The sequence below is a fragment of the Cyprinodon tularosa genome, unplaced genomic scaffold (assembly GCF_016077235.1).
Source record: "Cyprinodon tularosa strain WSP-4 unplaced genomic scaffold, ASM1607723v1 ctg395, whole genome shotgun sequence".
NCBI classification, from domain to species: Eukaryota; Metazoa; Chordata; class Actinopteri; order Cyprinodontiformes; family Cyprinodontidae; genus Cyprinodon; species Cyprinodon tularosa.
Window position 1 is genome coordinate 19,014 of NW_024039113.1, and position 25,153 is coordinate 44,166.

General features: G+C 39.9%; 1 protein-coding gene across 4 annotated transcripts in view; it reads left to right on the plus strand.

The window, feature by feature from the left end:
* The window catches only part of mrvi1 (murine retrovirus integration site 1 homolog), a 31,419-nt gene that overhangs the window by 1,739 nt on the left and 4,527 nt on the right, over positions 1–25,153 (plus strand). Inside the window, exons 1-14 of one of the 4 annotated variants that reach the window (XM_038297720.1) lie at positions 415–572; positions 5,889–6,080; positions 11,056–11,162; positions 11,252–11,313; positions 11,881–12,054; positions 12,208–12,285; positions 17,027–17,070; positions 17,233–17,286; positions 18,680–19,129; positions 19,237–19,315; positions 19,680–19,800; positions 19,914–19,944; positions 22,040–22,180; positions 22,298–22,429. In XM_038297720.1, coding sequence (XP_038153648.1) covers positions 6,009–6,080; positions 11,056–11,162; positions 11,252–11,313; positions 11,881–12,054; positions 12,208–12,285; positions 17,027–17,070; positions 17,233–17,286; positions 18,680–19,129; positions 19,237–19,315; positions 19,680–19,800; positions 19,914–19,944; positions 22,040–22,180; positions 22,298–22,429 — 1,545 coding nt within the window. In that variant the 5' untranslated portion in view covers positions 415–572; positions 5,889–6,008. Of the gene's footprint in view, positions 1–414; positions 573–5,888; positions 6,081–11,047; positions 11,163–11,251; positions 11,314–11,880; positions 12,055–12,207; positions 12,286–17,026; positions 17,071–17,232; positions 17,287–18,679; positions 19,130–19,236; positions 19,316–19,679; positions 19,801–19,913; positions 19,945–22,039; positions 22,181–22,297; positions 22,430–25,153 lie in introns of those variants that run through there. The other 3 variants (XM_038297719.1, XM_038297718.1, XM_038297721.1) reach the window with 3 other exon arrangements.

Here is a 25,153-nt window from a genome sequence, read left to right on the forward strand (position 1 = left end):
TTTTCTATGTGGTCAGAAAACTTCTATAATAATCAGTGAGGGAGTGAGAAGGAGCCGAAATGGTTGAGGTTTTGACAGAGTAGATGACCAAATAGTTCTGGAGCTTAGGAGCTCAGAAGTGGATTCCTCATCTTCAGAAGAGTAAACCCAGATCAGTTGATGAGGCTCTCTTTCTGTCTTTAACAGAAATGTGCCCAAAATTTTTCTTATCCCTCTAAAAACAAAAACAACGGAGGCTTTCATAAAAGAAAAGCATCGTTATCTTTTGGTCTTATTTAAGAATAATGCGGTTTAAATGCCTGAGATCACATAATTACGCATACGCATACACTTCACAGCTGCCTAAAGAGGCGCACTGAACCCTTCTCCTTAAATGGTAAAAGCTCCCAGGAGTGAAAGAGAGGCTGCTGCTGAAAAAAGCCAGGGAACAGAGAAGACGGGAGAAGGAAGGAGAAGCCCTGAGCACTGCATGTTTTTCTGGGGAAAGCTGTGACAGTGACAGCTTGGTTGTGAGAAGTTGGTTAGAGTTGGAGAGACCAGCTGGAGTTGCAGCAGTGCGCCGGTGGACTCAGGTAACGTGCACGCTCTCTGTGGACAGGTTCAGATCTTCAGCCGCTTGTTGCTGTTGGATCTTAGTGAATGATTGGACGTATTCAGCTTCATATGTTTTAGCTCTGCAGCATCTGCAAACATCCGTATGAAGGTTTGTGGACAGCTCTCTGTTTGACTGCAGTGACTTTATGTAAAACTTCTTGCATGGCTAATATACACCAATTTTGGAAGTCAGTTAAGTGAACTGTCCTCCCTCTACCTGACTTTACATCAGAGTGCCCATTGCATCTTTTATTTTCTTACGCTTCCTCTGTCATGTTATCTCAGATTGTGCCTGTGTTTAAACCACTTCCTCTGCTGGCTCTGCTCTCTGTGCTTCACACAAGCAAATTTTAAACAAATCTGGCATGTGGGGGTTTGCTTATGTAACAGAGAAAGGGAGGAGGTGATGGTCCATTTCTCTCTCTGATCCTCTGACTGGACGAACAGCTTTGTAGAAAATCAAATCAGCTGTCTATTCTGTTTGAATATGAAGCAGAAGAGCTGGTCACAGCAGAATGCCTGAGCTCAGGTTTGCCTGTTCTATTCTTGTTCCTCCACCGGAAATAATCAGAATAATTCAATTACTCTACAATATTTACCTCACTGCCATGGTTTGTGGGAGCAACACTACACCGTGGGCATCAAGTTTGAACATGCAACAACCAATGACTTGGAACTGAATATTTAAGATATTTTCTAAACTGATTAAAACTTACTTTTCCACAGTCTTGGCAGTTTCTTAGAAACCCAAGGGAATGAATTTATAAACATTCAGGGCCAGTCTCAATCTGTTAGCTCTCAGAACCACAACCACCACAATAGATCGCCTTACTGGGTCAGATCTGGAGATTGTAACTCTCTTTCTACCAGATTGTGTCATTTCTCACATAGTTCCCATCATAGCTGTATGGATAGTTGGCTTCAGTTTCACCAGCGGTCAGAGACTGGCAGGCAGTACTGGTCTTCGCTGGAAAGAATAGAAATCTAAACAAGTATTTTTTTCTTAAAATCAGTGCAATTTTTGCTTGAATTGAGGAGGTAAGGGAGTCACTTTGCAAATGAAATAAGACGATTTACATTTAAAATAAGAAAAAACTATTGCATCATTCCAAGTGCATATTATTTAATTATTTTATTTGAAGATTAAAATACTAATTCCATTGGCAGATCATCTCATTTACCTGCTCAAATTTAGGGTAAATACATTTAATGTAAGAATTGTTTACTTATTTCTACATCGTTTTTGCAGTGTTTTCTGGCACTAGGGTTTGGAGAACCGGTGATTCCTGTTGTTGGATCAGTTCCAGATTAGACGTTTAAAGAAAAGGGAAGCTGAGCCCACTTCCTAAGCAAATGAAGGAAATGTACTGTCATGTACCATTTCACAATAAGATAGATGAATAAAAACAGTTTAAAATACCAACAAAAATATTTTGTGCTAAACATTTAAGAAGCATACTATTAATCTCAGAGCTATATTAGTTGTTTTTGTTGTTTTTTTTAATCAGATTCTTTAGACTAAGGGAGATTACATTGTGTCACTTATATGTGCAGATTGCTGTTTCTATGGCATCATACAACATGATACTTTGCAAATTTATTAAGAAAGATTATGCCATGAATGAAAAGTTAGCTATGATTTTAGCTGTTAAGTGAATTGAAGTTTGTTTTGATAATATTTGGATCTAAGAACACATTCTAAAGGGATTGCTATAAAAGTTCCAATCCAAAGGAGGCAGGCATTGCTTCAACCATGTTTCCAATGTTCTGTAGTAACAAATATTTGCCTTGATGATTAAATGAAAGAAAGGAGCATAATTTTTATGTCATACAAAATATGAATTATGGATTTGTTTAATTATCTTCTGCCTTTATATTGTAATATCTTATGCAAATGATGCAACTAATAGAACAAAGATCAATTCAATTTTCAATTCAGTTTATTTATATAGCACCAATTCACAACACATGTCACCTCAAGGCACTTTACAGTTCACCAGATAAGCATTATGCAAAAGCATTATAAAGCAGAAGAAACAAGCTTTTTCTTTGCTACATCTGTCTAAAAATTATTCACATTTCATATTCAAAATCTAGAGGAAATTCAATATCCAGCTGAATTTTATATCTTTTTACTTCATATATTTAAACAACACCCAAATATGTCATCCACTTTGGTTCAGATTAATTTCTAATAACCTATTTGATTCACATTTATTGCAAATGTAATCTTAAAATTAGAAAAACCAAACAGGCAAGCCAATTATAACACAATTGATTATACAAAATAAAGAACATTTATTTAAGGAAATCTAACTATTAGAACTTGATTAATGTTTTTTAGAGTTACACTAATTATCAGAACATTAACATCTGTTTTGTCTAATGAGTGGTAAGCAAAAATGACCATGATCTGAACTAAACCTCTTTGCAGAATGCGAATGAGAAGCCATTTGTGCTCCTGCATGACACCGTATTCCTTTAGTCAGGAAATATCCCAGCAGCTCACTAGGAAACAGTTAAACAGTCCATTTCCTCCCCAGTGACTCACAACCTCTCTGTCACTTTATGTTCCCAGAAACTTGTCATGTCTGTGATGATATTAAGCAGTGTTGTTTAATCTTGACTTTACTAGATCGGAGGATTTACTAAACTTCTTCTATCTAAACTCTAAAACAGCAGTTCATTGCTAACAGCTGCTCAGATCATGCATATGAAGATGTTGTTTGTGCCGAAATTAGTTTTGATTAGCGCCCGACATAATAAACCTCTGACAATGGTTTGTGTACAGCCTCACAGCCTTCAACATCCCACAAAGGGTAAAAACAGTTTTCTGTTTGGATTTACATACATTTGCTAATAAAAAAGGGAAGATGAGACTGAGTTCAGTGAAGGACAACACGACAGTTACATGCATATTTTTCTCAAAAATCAGGTGATGTTTTCCTTCAGTTTAGTGACCCATGCAAAAAGGACTAACAAAAGTATCCATAACTCAGAAAAGAGTGACTCCTTTCACTGAAAATCTTTAACACTAACATCTAAGACTCTGTTATAGGTATGAATCTGTTCAACAAATATAAAACTAATCTATAAATAGCTTTATGGTTTCTTCCTGTAATTGGATGCTACTTGCTAGTTTTGATTTCACTTCCTTCTTGGGGAATCTGTAAATCCTTTGTTAGTTTTCCGTCTTTTAATATTTGTCCTCTTTATTAAAATTCTAGCATTTACAGCTCTGATAAAGTCAGTGTAGATGGCTGTGAACTCTGCAGGGATGATCGGCTCTCAGTAATCTTCCACACAGCTTGCACTTGTGATTTCACGTAATCTTTCTACAAATCTTTCTGTTTGTTTTACTCCGTCCCTGAGGAGCTTGTAGCCTCGATCGGCCTGTGAAATTTGAGCGCAGCTCAGCTCAACCAAGTGCACCCGTTGACTGTTTCTAAATGGCACTGTGGCTGCTAAAAGTAAACTGCAGGGTGGGGGGGGGGGAACAGAAGGAAAAAAGGATGTATATATTTATTTTTTCTAGATTTTGATCACTTCTTTGCTGCATAGCAGATGAGTTGTTTCAGCTTCAGATGTAAATCCTCTAAGTAGGTGTTGTTATGGTCTTAGTTTGTCTTGTATATCTTATTTGGTTTCTTAGTGCTTGTAGTAATGGAGTGTTAAGACTGACTGCAAAAGAATAATGTGACACAAATTCCCAGAATTTACATGCATCCTCCTGTATGTGAGCATAGGAACACACTCAGCTTTGCAAAATCATGTAACCATTTAAGGTCATGCAAGTGTGCAGAACTTGTATATTTCACATGCAGCGATTAAGCATAGAAAAAGCTCAAATTGAAAATTTCCAACTGGAACATAAATAGATTGAATTCTGCTAAAAGTTCTACAATCACTGAGTTTGTCACTGCTTGCTTAAGCATAGCTGTTATTTCAATCTAAATAAAACTCACATGACAATTAGGAGACTGTGATGGACTGGCGACCTGTCCAGGGTGTACCCCGCCTCTCGCCCATTGACTGCTGGAGATAGGCACCAGCACCCCTCGCGACCCCACTTGGGACAAGCGTGTAAAGAGAATGGATGGATGGATGGATGGATGACAATTACGAGAATTTTATTGATGCAATTACTTTGTCTTTTGCACTAATACCTCGGCAGGAATCATAGCGCTTAATTTTGGTAGATATGCATGAACAGTTTGTAGGCTGCTGGTTAGGCGGTAGGCTGAGCTTTATGGGGAGATCCAGTGGATTGCGTAAGCTGATACTAGAGCTTCACTTAGAGACCTGGAAAATGGAAGTCTAGTTGGATAACACAGGTTGAGAGAACCTGTACATGATGAGCAAGCATGAAGCGACAGTGGAGAGGAGAAAGTCCCAGTTGGGAAGAAACCTCTGGCAGAACCAGGCTCAACATGGTCGTCTTCTCCGGTGGTGGAGGAGGGGCTGGAGGTGGGTTGAAACGTTGTCATCTGAATGAAGTCACACACGCATACGTCGCCTGTGCACAGAGCAGACAAGTGCGTATCGGAGGCCTTTTAAGATTAACTTTGGATGCTGATTGGCTTTCGTGGAGGTGTGGTTCAAAGCTGATTGGCTGTGTCACAGGTGGATGAAGAAAAGCAATGAGTTTCTCCAGTTGAACTTCCATCTTGGCTTCATTTCCTTTGTTGGAATAAAATTTTTGCTCAAACCATAAAGACAATATCCTTGCAACTGACATTCAGCTCTGATTTGTTGGAAATTCATTTAAACTTGCTGTCAAAGCTCCTTAATTTGCTAGAGTGTGTGGGAATTACCAGCTTATCACCATAAATCCAAAAGAACACAAAGTAAAATTAGAAATGTTTTGTATCAGAGAGCAATTAAATAACAGATGTTTTGAATTCTTGTTCTGAAAATCCATATGACATTATTACTGAGTAACTTTAATTCATTTTGCAGAAGCTGCTAATCAAAAGCACTACACAAAGTATAGGATAACTTTAAGTGTTCAGTAAACTCACTGGAAGCATATTTTAATGTGATAATAGATGGCTGATATTTATGGGAAGTGTCCTTTTCTGTGTCCATCTATTTTTTTTAGAGATTTTTTATTACATTTACTCCTTTACCAATCAGAATGAAGCTATTTTGTGATTTGTTTCAAATATGATGATGTGTTTTACTTTTTGAGCAGTAGGGCTTCAAATCTCTCTAATAACAGCAGATAAGGAGCAAACTCTTCTCAACTTCGGTTTCAGCTCTTTTTTTGTTTCTTTCTGTTTATGATCTTGCAGTTCCAGCAGGGAAAGAGAAACGTCCCATCTGAGTTTTCATTAAAACAAGGCGACAGTAACTTAAGGGGCTCCTCTAAACCTTTCCCCTTCACCCGGTGTCATACCTCTCTGCCCTTTGTCATGCCCACCCTGCCTGAGGAAGACGAGGATTCTCCCGAAGAACTGGACAGCTCATCCAGCTCTCCCAGAACAGTAAGTTCAGATTCTGCCACTGTCTGAAGCTCATGTTGATAATGAATAAATGGTTGTAAAATAAAATGTAATCAGTTTCTAACTTAATTTAAAGGTATAGTGAAGGATGTTCTTTTTCCCAGTGGATCATCAAAATAAATGGTCCTCCTAAAATTAAACAATTCTGGTGTTTACATAAAACTGTCCTACATGCTCATCCTCATTTTCACTTACCGGTGGTGAGTCTGACATAGTGGAAAAAATTGCAAATCTTCTTTTAGAAAGAAAGCTTGTATGAGTGATGCAAACAGCATCTTTTAAACAGAGTGTGCACAAGGACAAATGGGTTTGTGCATGCTCTAACATGTGTTTAATACGCGTTCCTTCTTGTGAGAAGGTACAGGGTTATGCATGTGCATTCTTTTTTATTTGGAGAGGGGGGTCTATTCAAGAATTTGCGAAAAATCATCCACTATACCTTTAAATTCTACTGGTAGTATGTCACTAATCCCTCTCCAGAAAGAGCTAATATTATAAAACATTCCAGCTTCATCAGCTTCCTGCTTTTTAAATAGATGTTTGGCTGACTAAAAAAAAAAAAAAAAAAGATTGTACCGAAGCCACAATCTTAAATACTGCTATTTGCTTTGGTACATGGTGTGTTTTGACTCTATTGGCTGTTATCTCTACAAAGGTTTACAAATGAGTCTCATTCAGCTGATTCTACGATGTTTTATTGGTGTTTTAAGGTCTTTAAGCTTGACCTTTTGTTATAAATCACCCACAGCAGAGAAACTACTGAGGTGTTTTTTTTTTTTTTTTTTTAGATTTTTAAGGGAGACTGTCTGGAGAATACTGTCTGTAAACAAAACAACGACTGGATGACTTTTGAAAAATATCTTTGACCTCTGTCCTGAAAAGAAAAGCCAACACTTGATTATTTTTTCTCATCAGGCTTTTTTAGTCTCTTCAAAGTAAACATTCGTGGGTCTTTTTCACATTACATTTTCTTAGTTATTTAGAAATCAGAGCTTATTCCCATAATCATCATCGCAACGTTTGATACAGACTCAAAGATGTTGATGACAGTTTTACAATCTGCTTGTGGGGTTATTGGTTTATTTGAAAATTCTTTAATCATTTTTGTTAATCCTTTAGGATGAATACTGACTATAATTTTGGCACCCAAAGAACTCAAAATGTCATGACTTACAACAGAGGGACGCCATATTCAGGCAAGACAGACAGGGGAACTACTTCATAAAGCGTATATTAAAAACAGGCAGATCTGCAGTGGCTTTTGCGTCAAGGGCAGTAACCTCTGGTCTAACAGTTCAGTCCACAGCCAGAGAATGAGGCAGGATCCAGCCGGTGGGCTGCCAACAAAATGCGGCTGACGCTGCCCAGAGTGTGATGCAAGTCCGAACATGCAGGAGTCTGAAGCCAGGTCAGGCAAACAGATCAGAATGGGAACAGGCTCAGTGGTTGAGAGGCAGAACAGGATTAAGAAATCAGAAACACCAAGAAACTCTTAAAAACACTCTCACCACTGGCTAGAGAGAACAAGAATAATCAGCCCCTGATGACTGGATGCAAGCGCCCTAAATAGAGGCCCGAGCAGGTGGATCAGATGAACAGTGATTAGAAACCAGCAGAGTTAGATAGGTGAATGAAATGAGCAATTAAACCAGTCATCAGTGCCCAGATCATGACACAAAACACACAATAAAACGTATTAACAAAACTTGTCTAACACCTTAACCTCACAATTAAATAGAAAATAACTAACAAAAAGTCTAGAAAGTGCTGCAGTGCCATTTCTAAAGCTTTTTAACTGTAGTGACATGACATAGTGATAAACCTTCCCAGGAGTGGGATCACAAAAGAAAATCTAACCATTCCTTAGGGTCAGTACTCATGACTAAATAATAAGAGTAATTGAAAAAAATTGGAGCAATTATGGGGGAGGTTCAAGGTGAGGAAGAAATATCCAAGACCTTTTAAAAAAATATTATTTTTACTGATGGCACACAAGTTAAACTTTTTGGATGTTGCCCGTTGTGATGGCATCAAAATTATTTTTAAAAAGTCAGGTTTGAAGTCCACAAAAGACCAAAAGTAGTGCAACAAGTTAATTGTGATATAATAGTCTCCTAATGAGGGAAAACAGCATTTCAATAACTGCTTCTTTTATTATTACTTTCAATAATATCCAATAATGCATAGAATTAAAAAGATGCTTAAAAAAAAGGTAAAATCTATATGGTAGGAAATTCATTTTCACAGCACTGTATACCCACTGTCTTGAAAAACAATGTAGACTTCTCAGTCCGCATATAACCATCCAAGCGGCCCTGTTTTTAAAGGTCAATGACAGCACTCAACCCCAACGTTTTAAAGGCATTAGCTAAACAGCAGTAAATTCCTGTGTGATTACCAAAAGGCAAGTATGCTTATAAACTTCTATAAAAGCTTATAGTACAAGAGCATTACTAATAAAAGGAGATCCAGACGTAAAATGGTAGAGAGAGAGAGAGAGAGCAGATGTAAAGCAGCTATGCACCAATAAAGATGGATAGTTTTATTGTGTTGGCATACACTCTATTACACTTTGAGACGTATCATCCAGCCACAGGATGGATGAAATATGCTCAGTTTAACACTGTGGTGGGTGGACTCTCGGGATCAAATAATGAACTAAAATTTGTCTCTTCCCAATTAACAAATATGCATTAAGTACCCTATTCTGTAGTTCTAACAGTAATCAGGCCTAAGTTTTTTTCCTTGTGAATCAAACTCCATTTTCCACATCATATGATTTTTTTTTTCACATTGATATCATGAGGTGGTAAAAAAATCATTAACTATTTCATATCATAGTACATATGTAAGTTTGCCTAATGGGACTAAGGGAAGGACCGTCTTTTCATCATCAGCAAAAACACTGTTTGACTTCAGCCAATCCTGGCTGGCAGCTTATGCGTATTAATTTGCTTAGATGCTAATGTACCATCAGTATGGAATAACATTTCCTCTAATGAAAAAAATAAACCTTGAGTATTGATGTATTTTTCCTTTTTTTGGGATTGACTTGGAATGAACTAAGTTTTCAGATGTATTAACTATGAAAATGTGCCCCGGTATAATTTTTTATCCAGCATGCAAATATTTCTGTAGGCCTATGTAAATCATCGCACCAATTTTATCATTCACAGCTTGTTTGCAGCAAATCATTTAGTAAAACTTAACCTCCTCTAAATTAAAGTTTGAACAGGGCAGTGTGAGATGGCAGAAAGATACCTTGGGCAAATGTCCTTGACTTTCATTGCACTACAGCTTTTAAATCATTGCAACTTGATTTAATAGTGACATTTTGATCAAAATATTGTGCTTTTATTAGAATATCTATAAACAAGAGTTCACCATAACTTTTTAAAGTCAGTGTTGGGTAAAATCCTATTGCTGTGTAACATAAGATGCAGTTTAAGGATGTGTTATCTACATCTAGGGGGAGTATTGGTCTAGTGGGTTAGAGAACTGTGTGTTGTGCTCTGAGAAGGTTGTAAGTACCCTGTCCGATCCCCACTGCCTCCACTCTGGGTTTCTGAGCAAGACCCTTAACCCCACACTGCTCCCCGAACGCTGCACAATGGCAGCCCACTGCTCCCCAAGGGGATGGGTTAAAAGCAGAGAGTTAATTTCTCCATTGTGAGATCAATAAAGGCCAATTATCAATTATTACATCAGAGATGCAGCAGGGAGGTAGAATAATAAAAATAGACATGGAAGACTTGAACACAGATATAGAAATAGAACGAGATGCTTTCAGAAGCATGCCTTGAGTTACAGGCCTATATTGTCTTTTCTTTTGTACTGCTCTTAAAAAAGTTTTGATATCTATTACAAAGCCAATTAGCTCCCCTAACTGATGTTTTTCAACAGATAATTTCAGGTAACCCACTTTGGGCCAGATAATCAGATGGTTAGCACGCCTTAAAAAGGTGCAAAAATATTTGTACTAACAGAGCAGATCTTGAAAGAACGTTATTCACATTCGCAGTTCAGCAGACAGTATGTGCAAACCTTGCTTTTTGTTTGTGGGCCTTCTTCTCTGTGTAGTTCATAATCTAATAACCAAACCGTACAAATAAATGGGTGACGGATATGTAAATATTCACCACATGCAAAGCAATACTCCAAAGATGAAGCTAAACTCCTGCCTCAGTTTTTGTTTTTTAAAAAAAGGTCAGGAAGTCCGGTTCGGCCTGACATGCAAAAATCTCTGCAGTCATTGTTGCCACAAAGGAGACGTTGATACAATGCCAGTCGGTGTAGAGATTCCGTGCGCATTTAAACAAATTGGGAATGTCAAAAATGACAACAGTAAATTTTAGGGCCGCTGGAAGTGCTTTTGAACAGGGAGTGCTTTGAAAATGTTTTAGGTTTTTTGGGGGGACAAAAGATTTAGCCTATATGCCTATTTAAAATACAATAAAATAGATAAGTCAATACATTGAGAGTCACTACTTTATTTTTATATACACCAGTGTACCAAGAAGGGTCTGTATCTGTAACACAAAGACATCATCATTTCTCAGCCGGATATATGTGCTATTAATTAAACTTTACAATAATATGATAACAACGTATATATGGTCAGCTGGCATGAACCTGAGTCACTGTGTATATGTGACATGTGATTATTAGCTACAAAATCCTTTTACACAAACCACAAGGATATATTATACTATTTAAACATTATTGAACAGTTTTCCACATCCATTACGCAAAGAACCCAAGATCAAAATAACTTTCTAAAATACTATGGTTACGTTACACTGCACGAATGGATATGAAACACGTCCCGAACTTGTGTCCAGGCAGTGAGATGAAGACCCTGCAGCTCACCTTTCCAGACCGGAGTGGGTCAGACCGATGTTGCCTTTACTGTGTCTCTTTTATAACTGTTCTCTTGTTTTGTTTCGTTGGATTGAAGTCTACACCGGGTGAGAGCCAAGCCATCATTATGACCGCCCCCACCATTGTCTTCCCGCAGAAGGCCGTCATTGTCCAACAAGAGGGCCGTTCCTTTGAACAGGCCAGGTAATTACTCTTCCACCATGTCCAAATTTTAAATGGATTTAACTCCTTTGCTTCACTGTTGTTAAATCCTCTCTATCTTTTTCTCTCAGGCCACATAGTCCCAGAGCTCGCCAGGCCAGAAACTCCTCTGGAGGACCCATCACCACAGTCGGTGGGTAAACCCCACAAAGGCTCATATGCTGCAGCTGGAATCTAAAAATAAACTCTATGAGAACTATTTAGTTTAAGGTTTGGATTTAGCGATTTTGTTCTGGAAGTAATTTTCCATAAACTAACTGTTCCTTCATTGTCTTCAAAATGAGAATAAACAGCTTCTAAATCAGTCTTTTATTTAAGGAAGATGTGCCTCAGGTTTGGGACCATGTCCCTAGCTTTAGATAAAACTGAGAAGTTTTCCTCTCACATGCCTGAAATGCTTTTGATGCTTTGATGTTGTATGAGTTATAACAGCAGATGGTAGTGAAGCCCCTGCTTTGTCTGATGTTTTCATCACTAACGTTTACCGATACCTAATTTTTACCTTACATGGAAACTTTAGATTTATCAGCAAAGAGCCTTAACTTGGTCAAAGCTACAGCTTCAGCTGACTTATTCAAAAGCAAGAAAAGTGAGTTTGTTTAATTTACATCTTTTAAAAGATGCAAAGGCCTTTTAAAACACTGAGTTCCAATTTACTGGTCTGCAGAATCTGCAGTAATCTGTATATTGTGCCTCTTAGACAGCACAGGTAATGTGATCGACCTGGTGAAGGACCAGCTTCCAGAGCTCCAGCTGTCTGAGGAAGACCGGCAGAAGAACCTGGAGCTTATCGAGCAGGCTAAGATGGTCAGCGACCGCTTTCTGACCCGCAGAGGAAGGCGATCCATCAGCAGCCTCAGCGACTCCCCCACAGGTGGTGCCTTTGGCACATCTAACAGACACACACTTTAAAATAGTGTTATTTACCAGGCTGAGGTTGATAGATGTCTGGATACACCTTCTCTTGTGTATGTTTTTTTTATTTTTCAAATCATTATTTTAATGACAGAAGTTTTTTTCTCCTCAGGTCTTTCTCAAGTTCCAACACCGTCTTCCTCACCAGGTCCATCAAGAAGCAGCTCTTTAATTGGTCCATTTCAAACTGGTTTGTACCTTTTCATCTGAGTTTTTCTAAATAGCTGCTAAAAATTAGTGGAATAACTAAACTTCTATAAGCTTTAATAAACATTTAAAGCTTATTGAAAAGCATGGTCTATTCCCTTATTTAAAAGGTATACTGCTAAGATGCAGCTTAGCTGAGTTCAGCTGATTGACCCAAACAATTTAAAACATTTTGAGAAACTGTACAGTTACCTGGCATGTAAAATTATGTAAACCCTTTATTGGTTTCCATTTGTATTTCAGAGGTCTGTCTTTACAGATCAACTCCAGGTTGTTTTTATTTGTTTGTTCTTTTTTTTTTTTTTTTTACCTAGGAAGGCCTTCTTTTCCATAATTTTTAGCTACTGTCAGTGCATGTGCCATTCATTTTGGTCAGTCGGTGGACTGCAATTTATTTCCTGCAAATTTCAGCTACAGGTGGTTCTGTGGAGAATCCAAGTTTCAAGTTTCAAGAATTTATTGTCATTGTCAAAAAAAAAAAGGCAACGAAATTATGTTTGGGGTACAATACTTAGTAGCAGCAAGTTCCAAGTAAAGTGCACAAGAGGTAAAAGTGACACCAGTGCTTGACCCCCCCAGCCCCGCCCCCCCCATCCCACTTAAAGTGCAGCAAAGATTATTAAGTGCCATAATGCTTGCCCCCCCAACACACACACACACACACACACACACACACAGAATAAATACACAGCTCCCAACCAGACTATAATAACGGGGCCCTAATGAATAAGGCAAATCATTCAGAATTCAGAATTTAGGTAGTCCGTTCCTCAAGTCCTGTGAATTCAAGAGTCTTATGGCCTGGTGGTATAGGCTGTTGGCCAGTCTTTTGGTCCGGCTCTGAAGGGACCTGTACCTTTTACCTGATGGTAGAAGTTGGAACAAGTGATGGGCAGGATGGTGGCTGTCACGCATGATGTTCTGCACTCTCCGTAGACAGCGTGTGGTGTAGATGGAACTAATCTCTGGGAGAGGCATTCCAGTGATTTTCCCTGCTGTTTTCACCACACGCTGGAGTGCCTGCTGGTCTGCTTTGGAGGAGCTAGAGAACCACACTAGGAGCCCATAAGTCAGAACACTGCTGATGGCACAGTTGTAAAAGTTCACCAGCAGTGGCCTGGGGATGTGGTAGCTCCTCAGCTTCCTCAGGTAGAAAAGGCACTGCTGGGCCTTCCCAACAGTAGAGGCGATGTGAGTGCCCCAAGACAGGTCCTCCGCCAAGGTCACCCCTAGGAATTTAAAAGTACTGACTCTCTCCACCACCTCTGAACTGATGGAGAGGGGTTCGTGCTTTTTAGGCTGTTTTTTCCTAAACTCCACAATCATTTCCTTGGTCTTTTTGGTGTTAAGAGCAAGGTTGTTGCTGTCACACCATGATGCCAGATGTTGCACCTCTGCCCTGTAGTCCCTCTCATCGTTGTTGGTGATGAGGCCCAGGACGGTGGTATCGTCAGCGAATTTGACGATCAGGTTGGAGGGAGAAGAGGCAGAGCAGTCATGTGTGAACAGGGTGTAGAGCAGAGGGCTTAAAACACACCCCTGGGGCGCGCCGGTGTTTATGGAAAGAGTGGAGGAGATGTTGTTGCCCACTCTGACCCTCTGTGTACGATTGGTGAGGAAGTCCACAGTCCAGTTGCACAGGGTGGTGTTGAGTCCCAGTTGGTGAAGTTTGTGGCGGAGTTTGTAGGGCCGAATGGTGTTGAATGCTGAACTGTAGTCCACAAAGAGGAGGCGAGCATAGGTGTTTTGGTGCTCCAGATGCTCCAGCAGTGTGTGGAGCACGATGGCGATGGCGTCCTCTGTGGAGCGGTTTTCCCTGTAGGCAAACTGGTGTGAGTCGTGTGATGGTGGAGTTGCGGCTTTGATGTGCTTTATGACCAGTCTCTCCATGCACTTGGCGGGGATGGGAGTGAGTGCCACAGGCCTGTAGTCGTTAAGACCTGTGACATGGGACTGTTTGGGAAGGGGGACTATTGTGGCGGCTTTGAAGCAGGCTGGTACCCATGAGGTGGACAACGAGATGTTGTAGATGGAGGTGAGGACGTCTGTGAGTTCCGCAGCGCAGTCTTTGAGCACCCGGCCCGGTACACCGTCCGGCCCGGGTGCTTTCCTGATGTTGATGCGGCGGAGAGCGCACCTCACCTCGTGTGTGGTCAGGACTGGGGCTGGGACTGTGGGGGGGAGAGGGGGGAGGGCAACGTCGGTGTTCTCCTTGTCGAAGCGGGCATAAAAGACATTTAAATCCTCCGCCAAGTTGGGACTGTTGGCTGGGGTAGATGGTGATTTCTTTTTGTAGTCAGTTATGGCCCTGATGCCCTCCCACACCTGCCTGGGATTAGCCGTGTCTGCAAATCTGGCTTCGATGCGCCTCCTATGATGTTGTTTGGCAGACTTGATGCCCCTCCTCAGCGCAGTCCTGGCCCTGCTGTATGCCTCATGGTCACCAGACCTAAAAGCACGATTCCTAGCTCTGAGGAGCTGCTGTACTCCGTGTGTCATCCAAGGTGGAGTGTTAGGATACACACGGCTTTGTTTCCAAGTTGTAACATTGTCCAAACAGAAACATATGTAGTCTAGAACAGAGGTGGTGTAATTGTCCAGTATATCCCGCGTTACTGTGCCCTGCTCTCTGAAAACATCCCAGTCTGTGTGGTGGAAACAGTCCTGTAGCATAGGAACAGCGCTCTCTGGCCATATTCTTACAGTTCGGACGGTGGTCTCAGCACTCTTGATTTTGGGTGTGTACTGTGGGTGCAGCAGGAGGGAGAGGTGGTCTGACAGACCCAGGTGAGCTAATGCCTGGGCTCTGTAAGCATCTGCTACATTAGTATACACCTGATCCAGAGTTCTATCTCCTCTGGTAGCACATTTGACATTTCGGTGGAATTTGTGCAGAACAGATTTTAAGTCCGCATGATTGAAGTCCCCAGCTGCGATAAAAACACAGTCTGGGTGTGCTACCAGGCAGTTGTTAATGCTACTGTATACTTGTGCTAGTGCTACCTTAGCGTTAGCGTCAGGTGGAATGTAAACAGCACATATGTAAACAGCACTGAACTCACGAGGAAGGTAGAACGGTCGGCACTTAAGCAATAAAAGTTCTGCGTCTGGACTACACAGTTTATCCACAACCGTGTTGTTGGTGCACCAGGAGTTCGCGATGTAGATGGAGAGGCCGCCACCGGTTTTCTTACCCGAGTCCGCTGTCCTGTCGGCTCGGTAGACGCTGCGGTCCGCCAACTCGATAGCAGCATCGGGAGTGGAGCTGTCTAGCCAGGTCTCGGAGAAGATCATGCAGCAGCAGTTGTTCAAGGCTTTCAGTGTGGACAATTGCAGTCTGATCTCGTCCATCTTATTCCTGATTGACCGCGCATTAGAAAGGAAGATGGTAGGAAGCGGTAGTCTGAAGGGCTTAGCTTTTAGCCTCGCCCAGACGCCCGCCCGCTTGCCTCTCTTCTGCCCCCGCTCACAGCGCTTCCTCCTCCGGCTCGCTGCTGCGGGTGTCCCGGTTGGTGGTTTGATGATCTCCGGAGGGATGGTATAGTGTCCGATCGGCAGGTACTGTGCACCGCGATTGAGTTGTAATAGTTCGGTCCGGCTGTATTGTAGTGCAAGAGTGCTATAACTGTGCATTATAATAAAAACTACCACCAAAAAAACATAAAAGCTACTAAAAAGTTTAGTATCCCGGGCCGCTGCGACTCTGCGCGCCGCCATCTTCCTATCTTACTATCGCCAGGACTGTGATTTTAATCAGGTACAAAAAGAAAAATAAACGACAAAAGAAAAACACCCAGCATAAGTCTGGTATTTCTAAAAGGTGTGTTAACGATTGTAAATACAGTTTTTGTCTGGTTTTAGAAGAACACCAATACAGTTGGGTGAAAACTCGCTTTTTTGAGTTTAAACCTACTGGTCTGTGATGGTCTGAGCAGTCAAAGGAACATCAGGCACAGGTTGGGATCCAAAAAAGTCCTCTTTTTATTGAACCCAAAACAAAGAACTTGGGTCAATAAAGGACAAATTACAAAGTTGGGCCCATAAAAGAGGTCAAAGTAACAGAATTTAACTCAGGCTAACAAAAAGACCTCCTGAAACAAACAGACCTGCTACATGAGACAAAGGGGAAACTTAAATACTGGCTGATTAGGCCACATAGAAGATTCAAAGGGGGAAACACATAAAAACCTAACTGAAATTAACAGAGGAAAATCCCATTCCCCCCCTCTTGCTGATGAGTAGTGGTGTAAACCAATTTGCAGTTTCAATGGGCTGGCTCCACCCCTTCTCCACCTCTGTTCTCCTGAAGGACTGGAGCAGCCGGCACTGAGGTGACTCAAAAAAACAAACAAAGATTAAATCAAGCAGAACATAACAGTGTAAACTAAAATGTGCGCACTTATTCTAGAATACAGTGTTATGCCTTTCCTTACAAAAATTATTCTGTAAATTAAATCCTAAATGTAAAGAAATCCCAATATAAATGTATTGAGACAGGCTGACCTAGTGTGTGATGTGATTGAATGTTACCACATTTGGGTGGCTGTAGTTGCAGCCATCACATGGTCTTAGATAACTAGTCAGGTCTGATGATGATTAAAGTCTTTTAGTTTGCTTGTTTTCTAAGTAGTTTTCTTCTTCTTCAACTTGTTTGTTTTCTAAGTAGTTTTCTTCTTCTTCAACTTGTTTGTTTTCTAAGTAGTTTTCTTCTTCTTCAACTACAGGGACCACAGAAGCCACACATAGTGGCCCCCAGGCAGTCAGTCAGGTAAGCAAATGACTCTAACTCACAACGATAACGAAATTCATCCATACGTAACAAAGTATTGATGGATTACAGTATAGCTGAAATTAAATTCTTACCATCATTAAATACAGCACTCTATTATTGAGGATGTTAAACAAAAGAAAAACAACATTTTTCTTGTAGCATTTAGAGCTGCCCAAAGCGAGAGAGCAGTCTGAGTTAAAGAACCAGAACCAGGTGAGCGCCGTGGATCTGCTGCATGTTTTCTTATGTTACCATGAATTATACATCTAAAAAAAGAAGTCTGATGGCTGCACATGAACCATAATTCAACGCTTTCAGTTTGCATGATGGAGGCTTATCAAACTTAGCTAATGTTTCCAAGGATACAGAGCTGCGCTTTCTTTATAGGGGACTATAGTATGCAGTGACGTGCGGTCAGGGGAGGCAGGTGAGGCAGTGCCTCACCAGCCATCATGGAAAGAAAGAAAATATATAATCATAAAGTAATTTAAATTGTTATATTCATCCGGTGGTTTGTACTAAAAAATATTCATTTTTCATGTAGCTTCACCAATTTCGATTTTTATTTGTTCAAAATCGCTGAATTTTCTTATTTTCCCATTCAAATGCTTGGAAGCGATGCCGGTGAGGCAGCAGCGAGCTCTGCCTCACCTTGGATTGCGCAACCCCTGGCTCTGCGCTGGCTGCAAAGCGGAGAGAGCATGTTGCTGTACGGCGTCAATAAAATGGTTTAAACAAATGTAATATGTGAACTTATTTCTAATAATTTGGCTTATGTATATAATGTACAGAGCTTTTTGTCACCAACTGTGTTTGTGTAACGTGTTTCGTGTAATGAGCGATTATAAACGGCAGAGAACAAGTTCGAGGTGAGGCAGGCAGTTCTCTTGCCTCATGGCAGGGGGTGCTCAAGAGACTGAAAACATAAGGCAGGAACAGGACGGATCAAGGAAGGCTTTCTTCCCTGGCAGTGATCTCCATTGAGACAGAGAGACTTTTAAAACTGAAGGAAGATAAGGAGGACTTCTATTCATTTATAAGTAAAGGTAAGACAGTAATAACATTTATTTTGTTTTGTTTTTTAAGGAAATGTGTGTTTTGTGAGCTACAGTTTGTATGTGTAAGGATGCAGAAGTGAAACATAACCTGTAAACTGCTGTCAATCTATGCATCTATTTGCAAATCTGATTCTGATGACGTCAGTGCCTCACCAGCTATGAACCTCACCGCACGTCACTGATAGTATGGCAATAGTGGCCTTTCTTTATTTGGGTGAAATAAACTAAACTTAGCAGATAGGATCATCTGCCTTCATTAACGACTAAAATAAATGTTTACAAAGAGAGTGATTTTTACATGATTTTAACTATCTTGAAATTAATCCTAAACCATAAAAAAAAATAAAAATTAGTTAGGATAGCAGTTAGCATCATTGATGGTTTGAAGCACCTGTCTTCAGCTTCAGTCTGCTTTTAAAGTTGTCAAAAAAGTATTTAAGTCAAGTCGAACTTACATTTGGGGTTTTTTATTGGCGAATTTTAAACAATGAGAGGCATCAAAATGTTTCTAACAGAGATATGAAATGTTTTATTCTTGCCGCCCGTAGGATGAGCCGCCAGCAGTGAACTCTAAGACGACTGAAAAAAGAAAAGTGTCCTCTGGAGTGCTTACGCCTCGCTTTGCTGTTCAGAAGGAGAAACATGAGCTCTCCAGACCTAAGAGCCCACAGGCTGTCAGCAAAGCAGATGAGGTTTCTGGTCGAAACCCAAACCTTCCTCCAGCCACAGGGGTGGCCAAACCGGTCCCCAGGCCCCCTACTCAGCGGGCCCCCTGCACAGCGGAGATCAAAACAATCGGTTCCTTCCCTCCGCTGATGAGGGCTGTCTCATGGGATGCTGTTGGCAGCATTAATTCAAAAACTGGAGCCCCTGGTTTACCACCTACAGTTGACGAGGTTTTTTCAGAAAAATCCAGAGATGATGTGTTCAAGTCTTCATTGTACAAGGATCTACAAGCCCAACCGGGCAGCATACAGAAACTTTCCAAGCTCAGAGAGGTAAAACCACCACTCTGCAGACAACACTTTGGGATCACCATGTAATCTTTTTAAATTCAGCCTTGTTTAAGTATTTTAAAAAGGAACGTGTTCATTCCTGTTCTCAGGAGCACAAGCTGATCCGTAACCAGAGCATAGTTGGCTCCAAGTTACCAGACCTGAGTGAGGCTGCAGAGCAGGAAAAGGGTAACAGCATTAAACACAAAGTCCTCACATAGGACAGAAAATGCTTTCGTCCAGCTGGACATTTCGTTCCATCAGTAGGGGTGTATACTCTCTGAATTAGAGCAAATGTGTTCCAGCACATTAATGATAATAAGCTGTTTCTTTTTCTTCCGTACCAACTATTTAACGGCAAACACAAAGACAGTTTTATTCTTTAACAGCAGATGACATGTTTACTGAATTATGTGAGCTAACAAACACCTTTTTTTATGGCACAAGAAAATTATTCAGAGTTGTAATCTGTGGACTGTAAAAATATATAACCACAAAGCTGCTCCATTATTTTCTGATGAAACACAGTTGAAGGACTTATATGTGTTTGCAGCAGCTCCACCTTCTGCTAAGACATCAAGCAGCGAGGAGATGAAGGAGAAGTCTGACGCCATGCCAAACATTTCAGATGTGATGCTAAGAAAACTGAAACTTCACAGAGGTCTGCCAGGATGGTGTGTCTTTTGACATTTTCTGTCTCGCTGGATCAAAACAAAACCTCCTTTCTTTGTTGAATAAGTATATTTCTTTCTCTGCTAACATTTCTTTTCCCTTCATATCTTTCTAGTGCACCTGCGCTCACTGAGAAAGAAGTTGAGGTTGGTATCAGTTCTCTGATGGTTGTAGAGTTCATTTTTTCCATGTAGAAACAGTATTACAGAGATTAAAATGTTTCCCATTTCTAAGAAATCAGTCAAATGAACGAGTCTATTCCATTTGATAGCTTTTTAAATCTGCAGAGATACAGGGGATATTTGTGTATCAAAAAGGCTCATATCAAAGACTATTAAAAATTTGTGCATCAAATCTTTCAAAAAATTAATCATTTAATAAATTCTTCTTTCACAATAAAACAAACTGATCCCTGTAGATAAAAATGCTGTGCCTGTTTAAACTCACAACTTATGCATTCATCAATACTTTAATTATTTGCTCTTCTAATCATTCTTTGAATGCATAAGATGTTATTAACACTGTAACTTATTCGACTTTGTCCCAGTAATCAGTAGCTGTTGAGCTGTTTTGAGCAGTTTGATGCCCTAAAAGTTAAAACAGTTAAACTCAGCAAATCTCTAAAATACATAAAAAATTGAAAATTTCTTTATTGTTTAGAAGGAACATTGTATTTTAGATTTTAATTATGTATAAAAGTTCAGGCAGCACATCAGAAGAAGTGTTTCACATTTTCAGCCTGCTCATATTAGTGGTTTTTCCTTTGTTTTCACAGTAAAAACTATTATGAAGATTTCAGAAAACAAAGTTGTGCTTCCGTTTTTCCCTTCTTACTATAAACCCATATAAACAAATTTGAAACATGTTTAGAATAAATGTCCTCTTTTAAAACTAGCCAATATTGTTTCTCATGATAATTTAACATGTTTGTCTAGAGGAGGACTTTGTGTAGCTGTTATCAGCAGTTAATATCATATCTGCACTAAATGGCTGTCTGACGGCCTAAAATAAGCTTAACTCAAGAAGGCAAGATGGGGTCAGTTCCAGGGAAATTGTCTGCCCTATTATAAAAATAATGAAAATTCAAATTAGATAAACAAACCTAGAACTGTTACAGCAATGAACACATGCAAAGACAAATATGGAAGCAATACTCATCGTGCATCTAATACAGAGGTAGGATAGTGTGTTTGAGAGTAGCATTAGAAAGTGCTCTGTCATGTAAGAGCTTTAAAAAAAAACATTTGCAAGAAAATTTTTTATCTGAAACACCCTCTTTAAATAAACTGATGAAAAATGTTTTCTTTGGTAGAAATAAAAAAAATCATCATGTTTTGCATGATAAACTTCACTAAAGGGGACAATGGTTTAAATGTTTACATGATGAAGATGATTAGTGGGCCTTTGGATGGCAGTAATTTGCTTTGTCACTTTGATCAGCTGTTTGCTCAGTTGTTGGATGAAAATGAATCTGTTTTTCCACATCTATAACAATCAAACAGCTTTCCATTGCTAGAAAAAGTTAAAATATAAAATTAACCCTTTAAGAAGCTGTATGACCCTCAAAAAGAAAACGAATCTAAAATGACCTCACGTTTAATCACATACAGTACATATAAATCCTACATGGACAAGTCATAAAATCAATAGCCTCTGTAGTCTGTCAGCCTGAAACAGTGTATTGTGTTCTAATGGTGGAAACAGATGGACTGACTGAACCCTTTCCGTGTATTTGTAATAACCTGACCTGCTGCCAAACGGCTTAATTACGCAGTTGTCACAAAATTCATCCCGCCTGGAGTTGGTGCTTTTCTGTCAACAGGAAAGTGTTTTTCTGCTCTTGATCAGGCCAAAGAGACTCCCAGCGATTTCCTGTGGAGAAAATGCATACATTTGTGACGCTGTTGTGCTCTTGCTGCAGCCTTACTCGCTGCTCCCTTAGGGATGAGTCTGGATCAGGACAGTCAGAGGTCATATGTTTCCTCCCAGAGGTGGGCCCTGTGTTGGAAAATTCAGCTGAGTGGCTTTGATCAACAAAGCAAAACACCAGAAGGTCAAATGTCAGACTCACAGCTTGTTCCCCACGCTCGGGTCGCTTGATTCTCCCTCATATGCTCACTATTTATTTTTCTCATTTAGCGTCTATTTGCTTTACTTCAGAAAACCTTTCAAGTAATTCTATCTTTAGCAGTTTAATGACATGTTTAATGTGTGAGTAAAAGTATTATTACCCCTATGCAGAATGCATTCGTCCAGCTGTCTCTTGCATTTCGTAATGACAACTACACTCTGGAGACGCGACTCAAACAAGCGGAGAGGGAGAGGAACCTGACAGAGGAAGACACTGAGAAAGAGCTGGAGGAATTCAAAGGAGCGTTGAAGGTCGGCCTATAAAACAGAAGCTTTGTTTGGATGTTTCCCGTGTTTAGGAGATATAGGCAAGCCTATTCAATGGACACCGATTTAAACTGTGGCCTGATGTTATGTTCCTTATTGCAGATGACAGCACCACAGTGGCAGAACATGGAGCAACGAGAATCCTACCAACGCCTTATAGAGACAGTGGCAGTGCTGTACCGACTCACCACCAGACTCTCTAGCAGAGCAGAAATAGTTGGTGCAGTTCGTCAGGTACAGTTACACAAACATATGGTGCAAAGGTATTAGATCATCATCTATCTCATATATATAATATAATCATCTTTAAAACAGCTTTACGTTTTTTTTATCTAATTAATCTATTAAAGAGCTCTTAAAAAGTTTCTTTGAATTAATTTGCCTAGTGTCCTATTTAACCATTGACCAATTAATTTAATAATGTATTAACTTTGATTAAGCTTAACTTTCAGGCTCAGAACAGTAGGATCTAGTATTCCAGGCGGATAAACAGATATCTCAAAACATTTATTTAAAACTGAATCAAAGTGAGCAGCATCTAAGGCAGGAAACTCTGCAGGAGGAGACAGCAGGTTAGTGAGGACCTCTATCTGGAAGTGGATAATATCGAACATGTGATTCACTAACCTGGTCTTATAGTTCAGTTCGAGCCCAGAGGGTGAGGTTGGTTCCAGCCGGTCGGCTGCCAACACAGCTTGGCGGTTGCCGCACAGAAAGTCCCAGCCATTGATGTATCAGTGGTCAGAAGACTGGCAGGTGATCTGATCCAAACAGACAAAGGAAGGCAGAATAATCCAGAGGGCGAAGCCAAAGCTGATGTCCATTACATGCTCGGTTGTCAGAGCCAGGAGGTCAGAGATCCACTGAGGTGCCGAGGGAGAATCCAGGACGGAGTCGGGTAACAGTTAAGGGTTTGGTACACAGACAGGCAGGGATCCGGCAGGAGTCAGAGGACAGTTCAGGCAAACAGATCAGATGGGAACAGCCAGGCTCAGAGGTCAAGATGCAGAAGAGGTCAGGATCAGGCAATCAGAACACAGGAAAGCTAGAATAAGTCTCACCAATGGCTCGGAAATAATATGGCATTTATAACTGGTCTGAAGGCTGGTTAAATAGAGACTAGTAAAGGTGGATCAGAGAAGCAGGTAATGAGAACTGGGCGGAGCTAAACAAGTGTGTGAAATGAGTAATAAGCCCAAACATCAGTGCCAAGATCATGACACTTAACATGATTAATTACAAATATGCGCTAGAGAGATCGAAGCTAAGTTTGCCTATGTAAACTCTGAGTCATCCAGATCAGGATAACCACAAAACAGGTTTATAATATAACAAAGACAGAATTGCATGTTGGCAATTCCTTTGGCTTGCACCCAAATTGACAAAACTCCTGGAGAGATGTTGAAACATCTTAAAAAAAACTGAGTGAAGTCCAGCTGCCTTTAAATTCAAGCCTGATCAAAACCAAATGTAATATCAGAAGCATAAAGTCCTAGCTGATCTAATTGCCCCACATATCAGTCCAAAATATTCAACTACATTTATACCATATATTCAGATTTTAGATCCAGTAATGAGCTCATTGAATTCTCCATACATGAAAACCTTATTGGTAAACCGTTGTAGTTTTTTTTATAACAGAAGAAAATTTAGTCATTATTCTCCAGCTAGACTGTGCAGATCTTATTACATCCACCAAGTCATAGTGTGTCAGTTTGTGTATCGCATTGCTTTGTTCTGAAGAAGGTGTATTCTTCTAGATGGCCTAAATCTTTAAAATAATATCAATCTAACCCCAAGAGTACAAATAGACAATACTTGTAGATTTCCTGCTGTCGCAGTTTCTTTAACAAAGATTAACCTAAAATAGAAAAACTCTATGCACAAAAAACCCAACTTTGTTTCTTCAATCAGCAGTCACCCTTTAACATTTTTGTCAGTTTGAGGGTTAGCCTTTGTCATATTTACATTTCTCTCATTTCTAGACATTATGGCTCAGATTCTTTTCTATGCTGAAGAGGACTTTTCCCTTTCAAGGTTTAGTTTTGGCCAAGCTTCAGCTCTCACCCAAGGGGCCTCACATTTGACTGTAGAAGAGTCTGGCATGCAGAATAGGTCCTGGTTGGTTCTTTGACTACAGCAACCCCAAAATCATCAGCCTTCCACCACCATGCTTTAGCATTCCTATGAAGTTTTGGGCTTATGCTGCATTTATTTAATAACATGGTGCTTTTATTCATATTAAAACATCTCTAATAAGACCTTATCTTTTTCAAACAACATTATTCCAAAAATATTGCGGGTAAAGTTGTACTACTGTATGGTTTTGAGATGGAGGCTTTCTTCTGACAACCTTTCGAGATTAGCCAAGCTTGTTTGTTTATGCACATTTTTTTTTTATTCTGCTCTGACCTGAGATAACTAAAACTGTTTGGAACTGTTGATAATATAGTTCAAGTTGGGATTAATTTTTCACTTCTGACTTTATGATGTTTTGAAATAGACTCATGTCCCTACTCTGAATGACAGGCAGCAGTAATTGCACCTCTAATGTGATATCCGAGGGCCTTTGTCTGCAGCAAGATGTAAACAAATGAACCAAACGCCTGGTTTTATGGATATGGTTACCAGCAGCACATGTCTGCCATTTCCTTCTAACATCCTACAAAATAAAAAACAAGTTTTCTTCATAGATATGTTTTCCATGTTAGTTTTCGTTTTGTAGGAGCTGGCAGTGTTTGAAGTTTTATAACCTGTTCTGACAAGGTAAACCTTAGAATTGAATGGCCTTATGCTACTTTTATGCATGTTTCCTTTCCCTGTGACTGATTTACTCCTGATGTGTATCATATATCAAAGAAGAAGGTCTCAACTAGCCAGAATGCGTTTAAGTTTTATAAGTTAAAAGTTTAGAAAAAACAGTGTCCTAAAAAAGCCTTATAATTCTGCATTATGTGA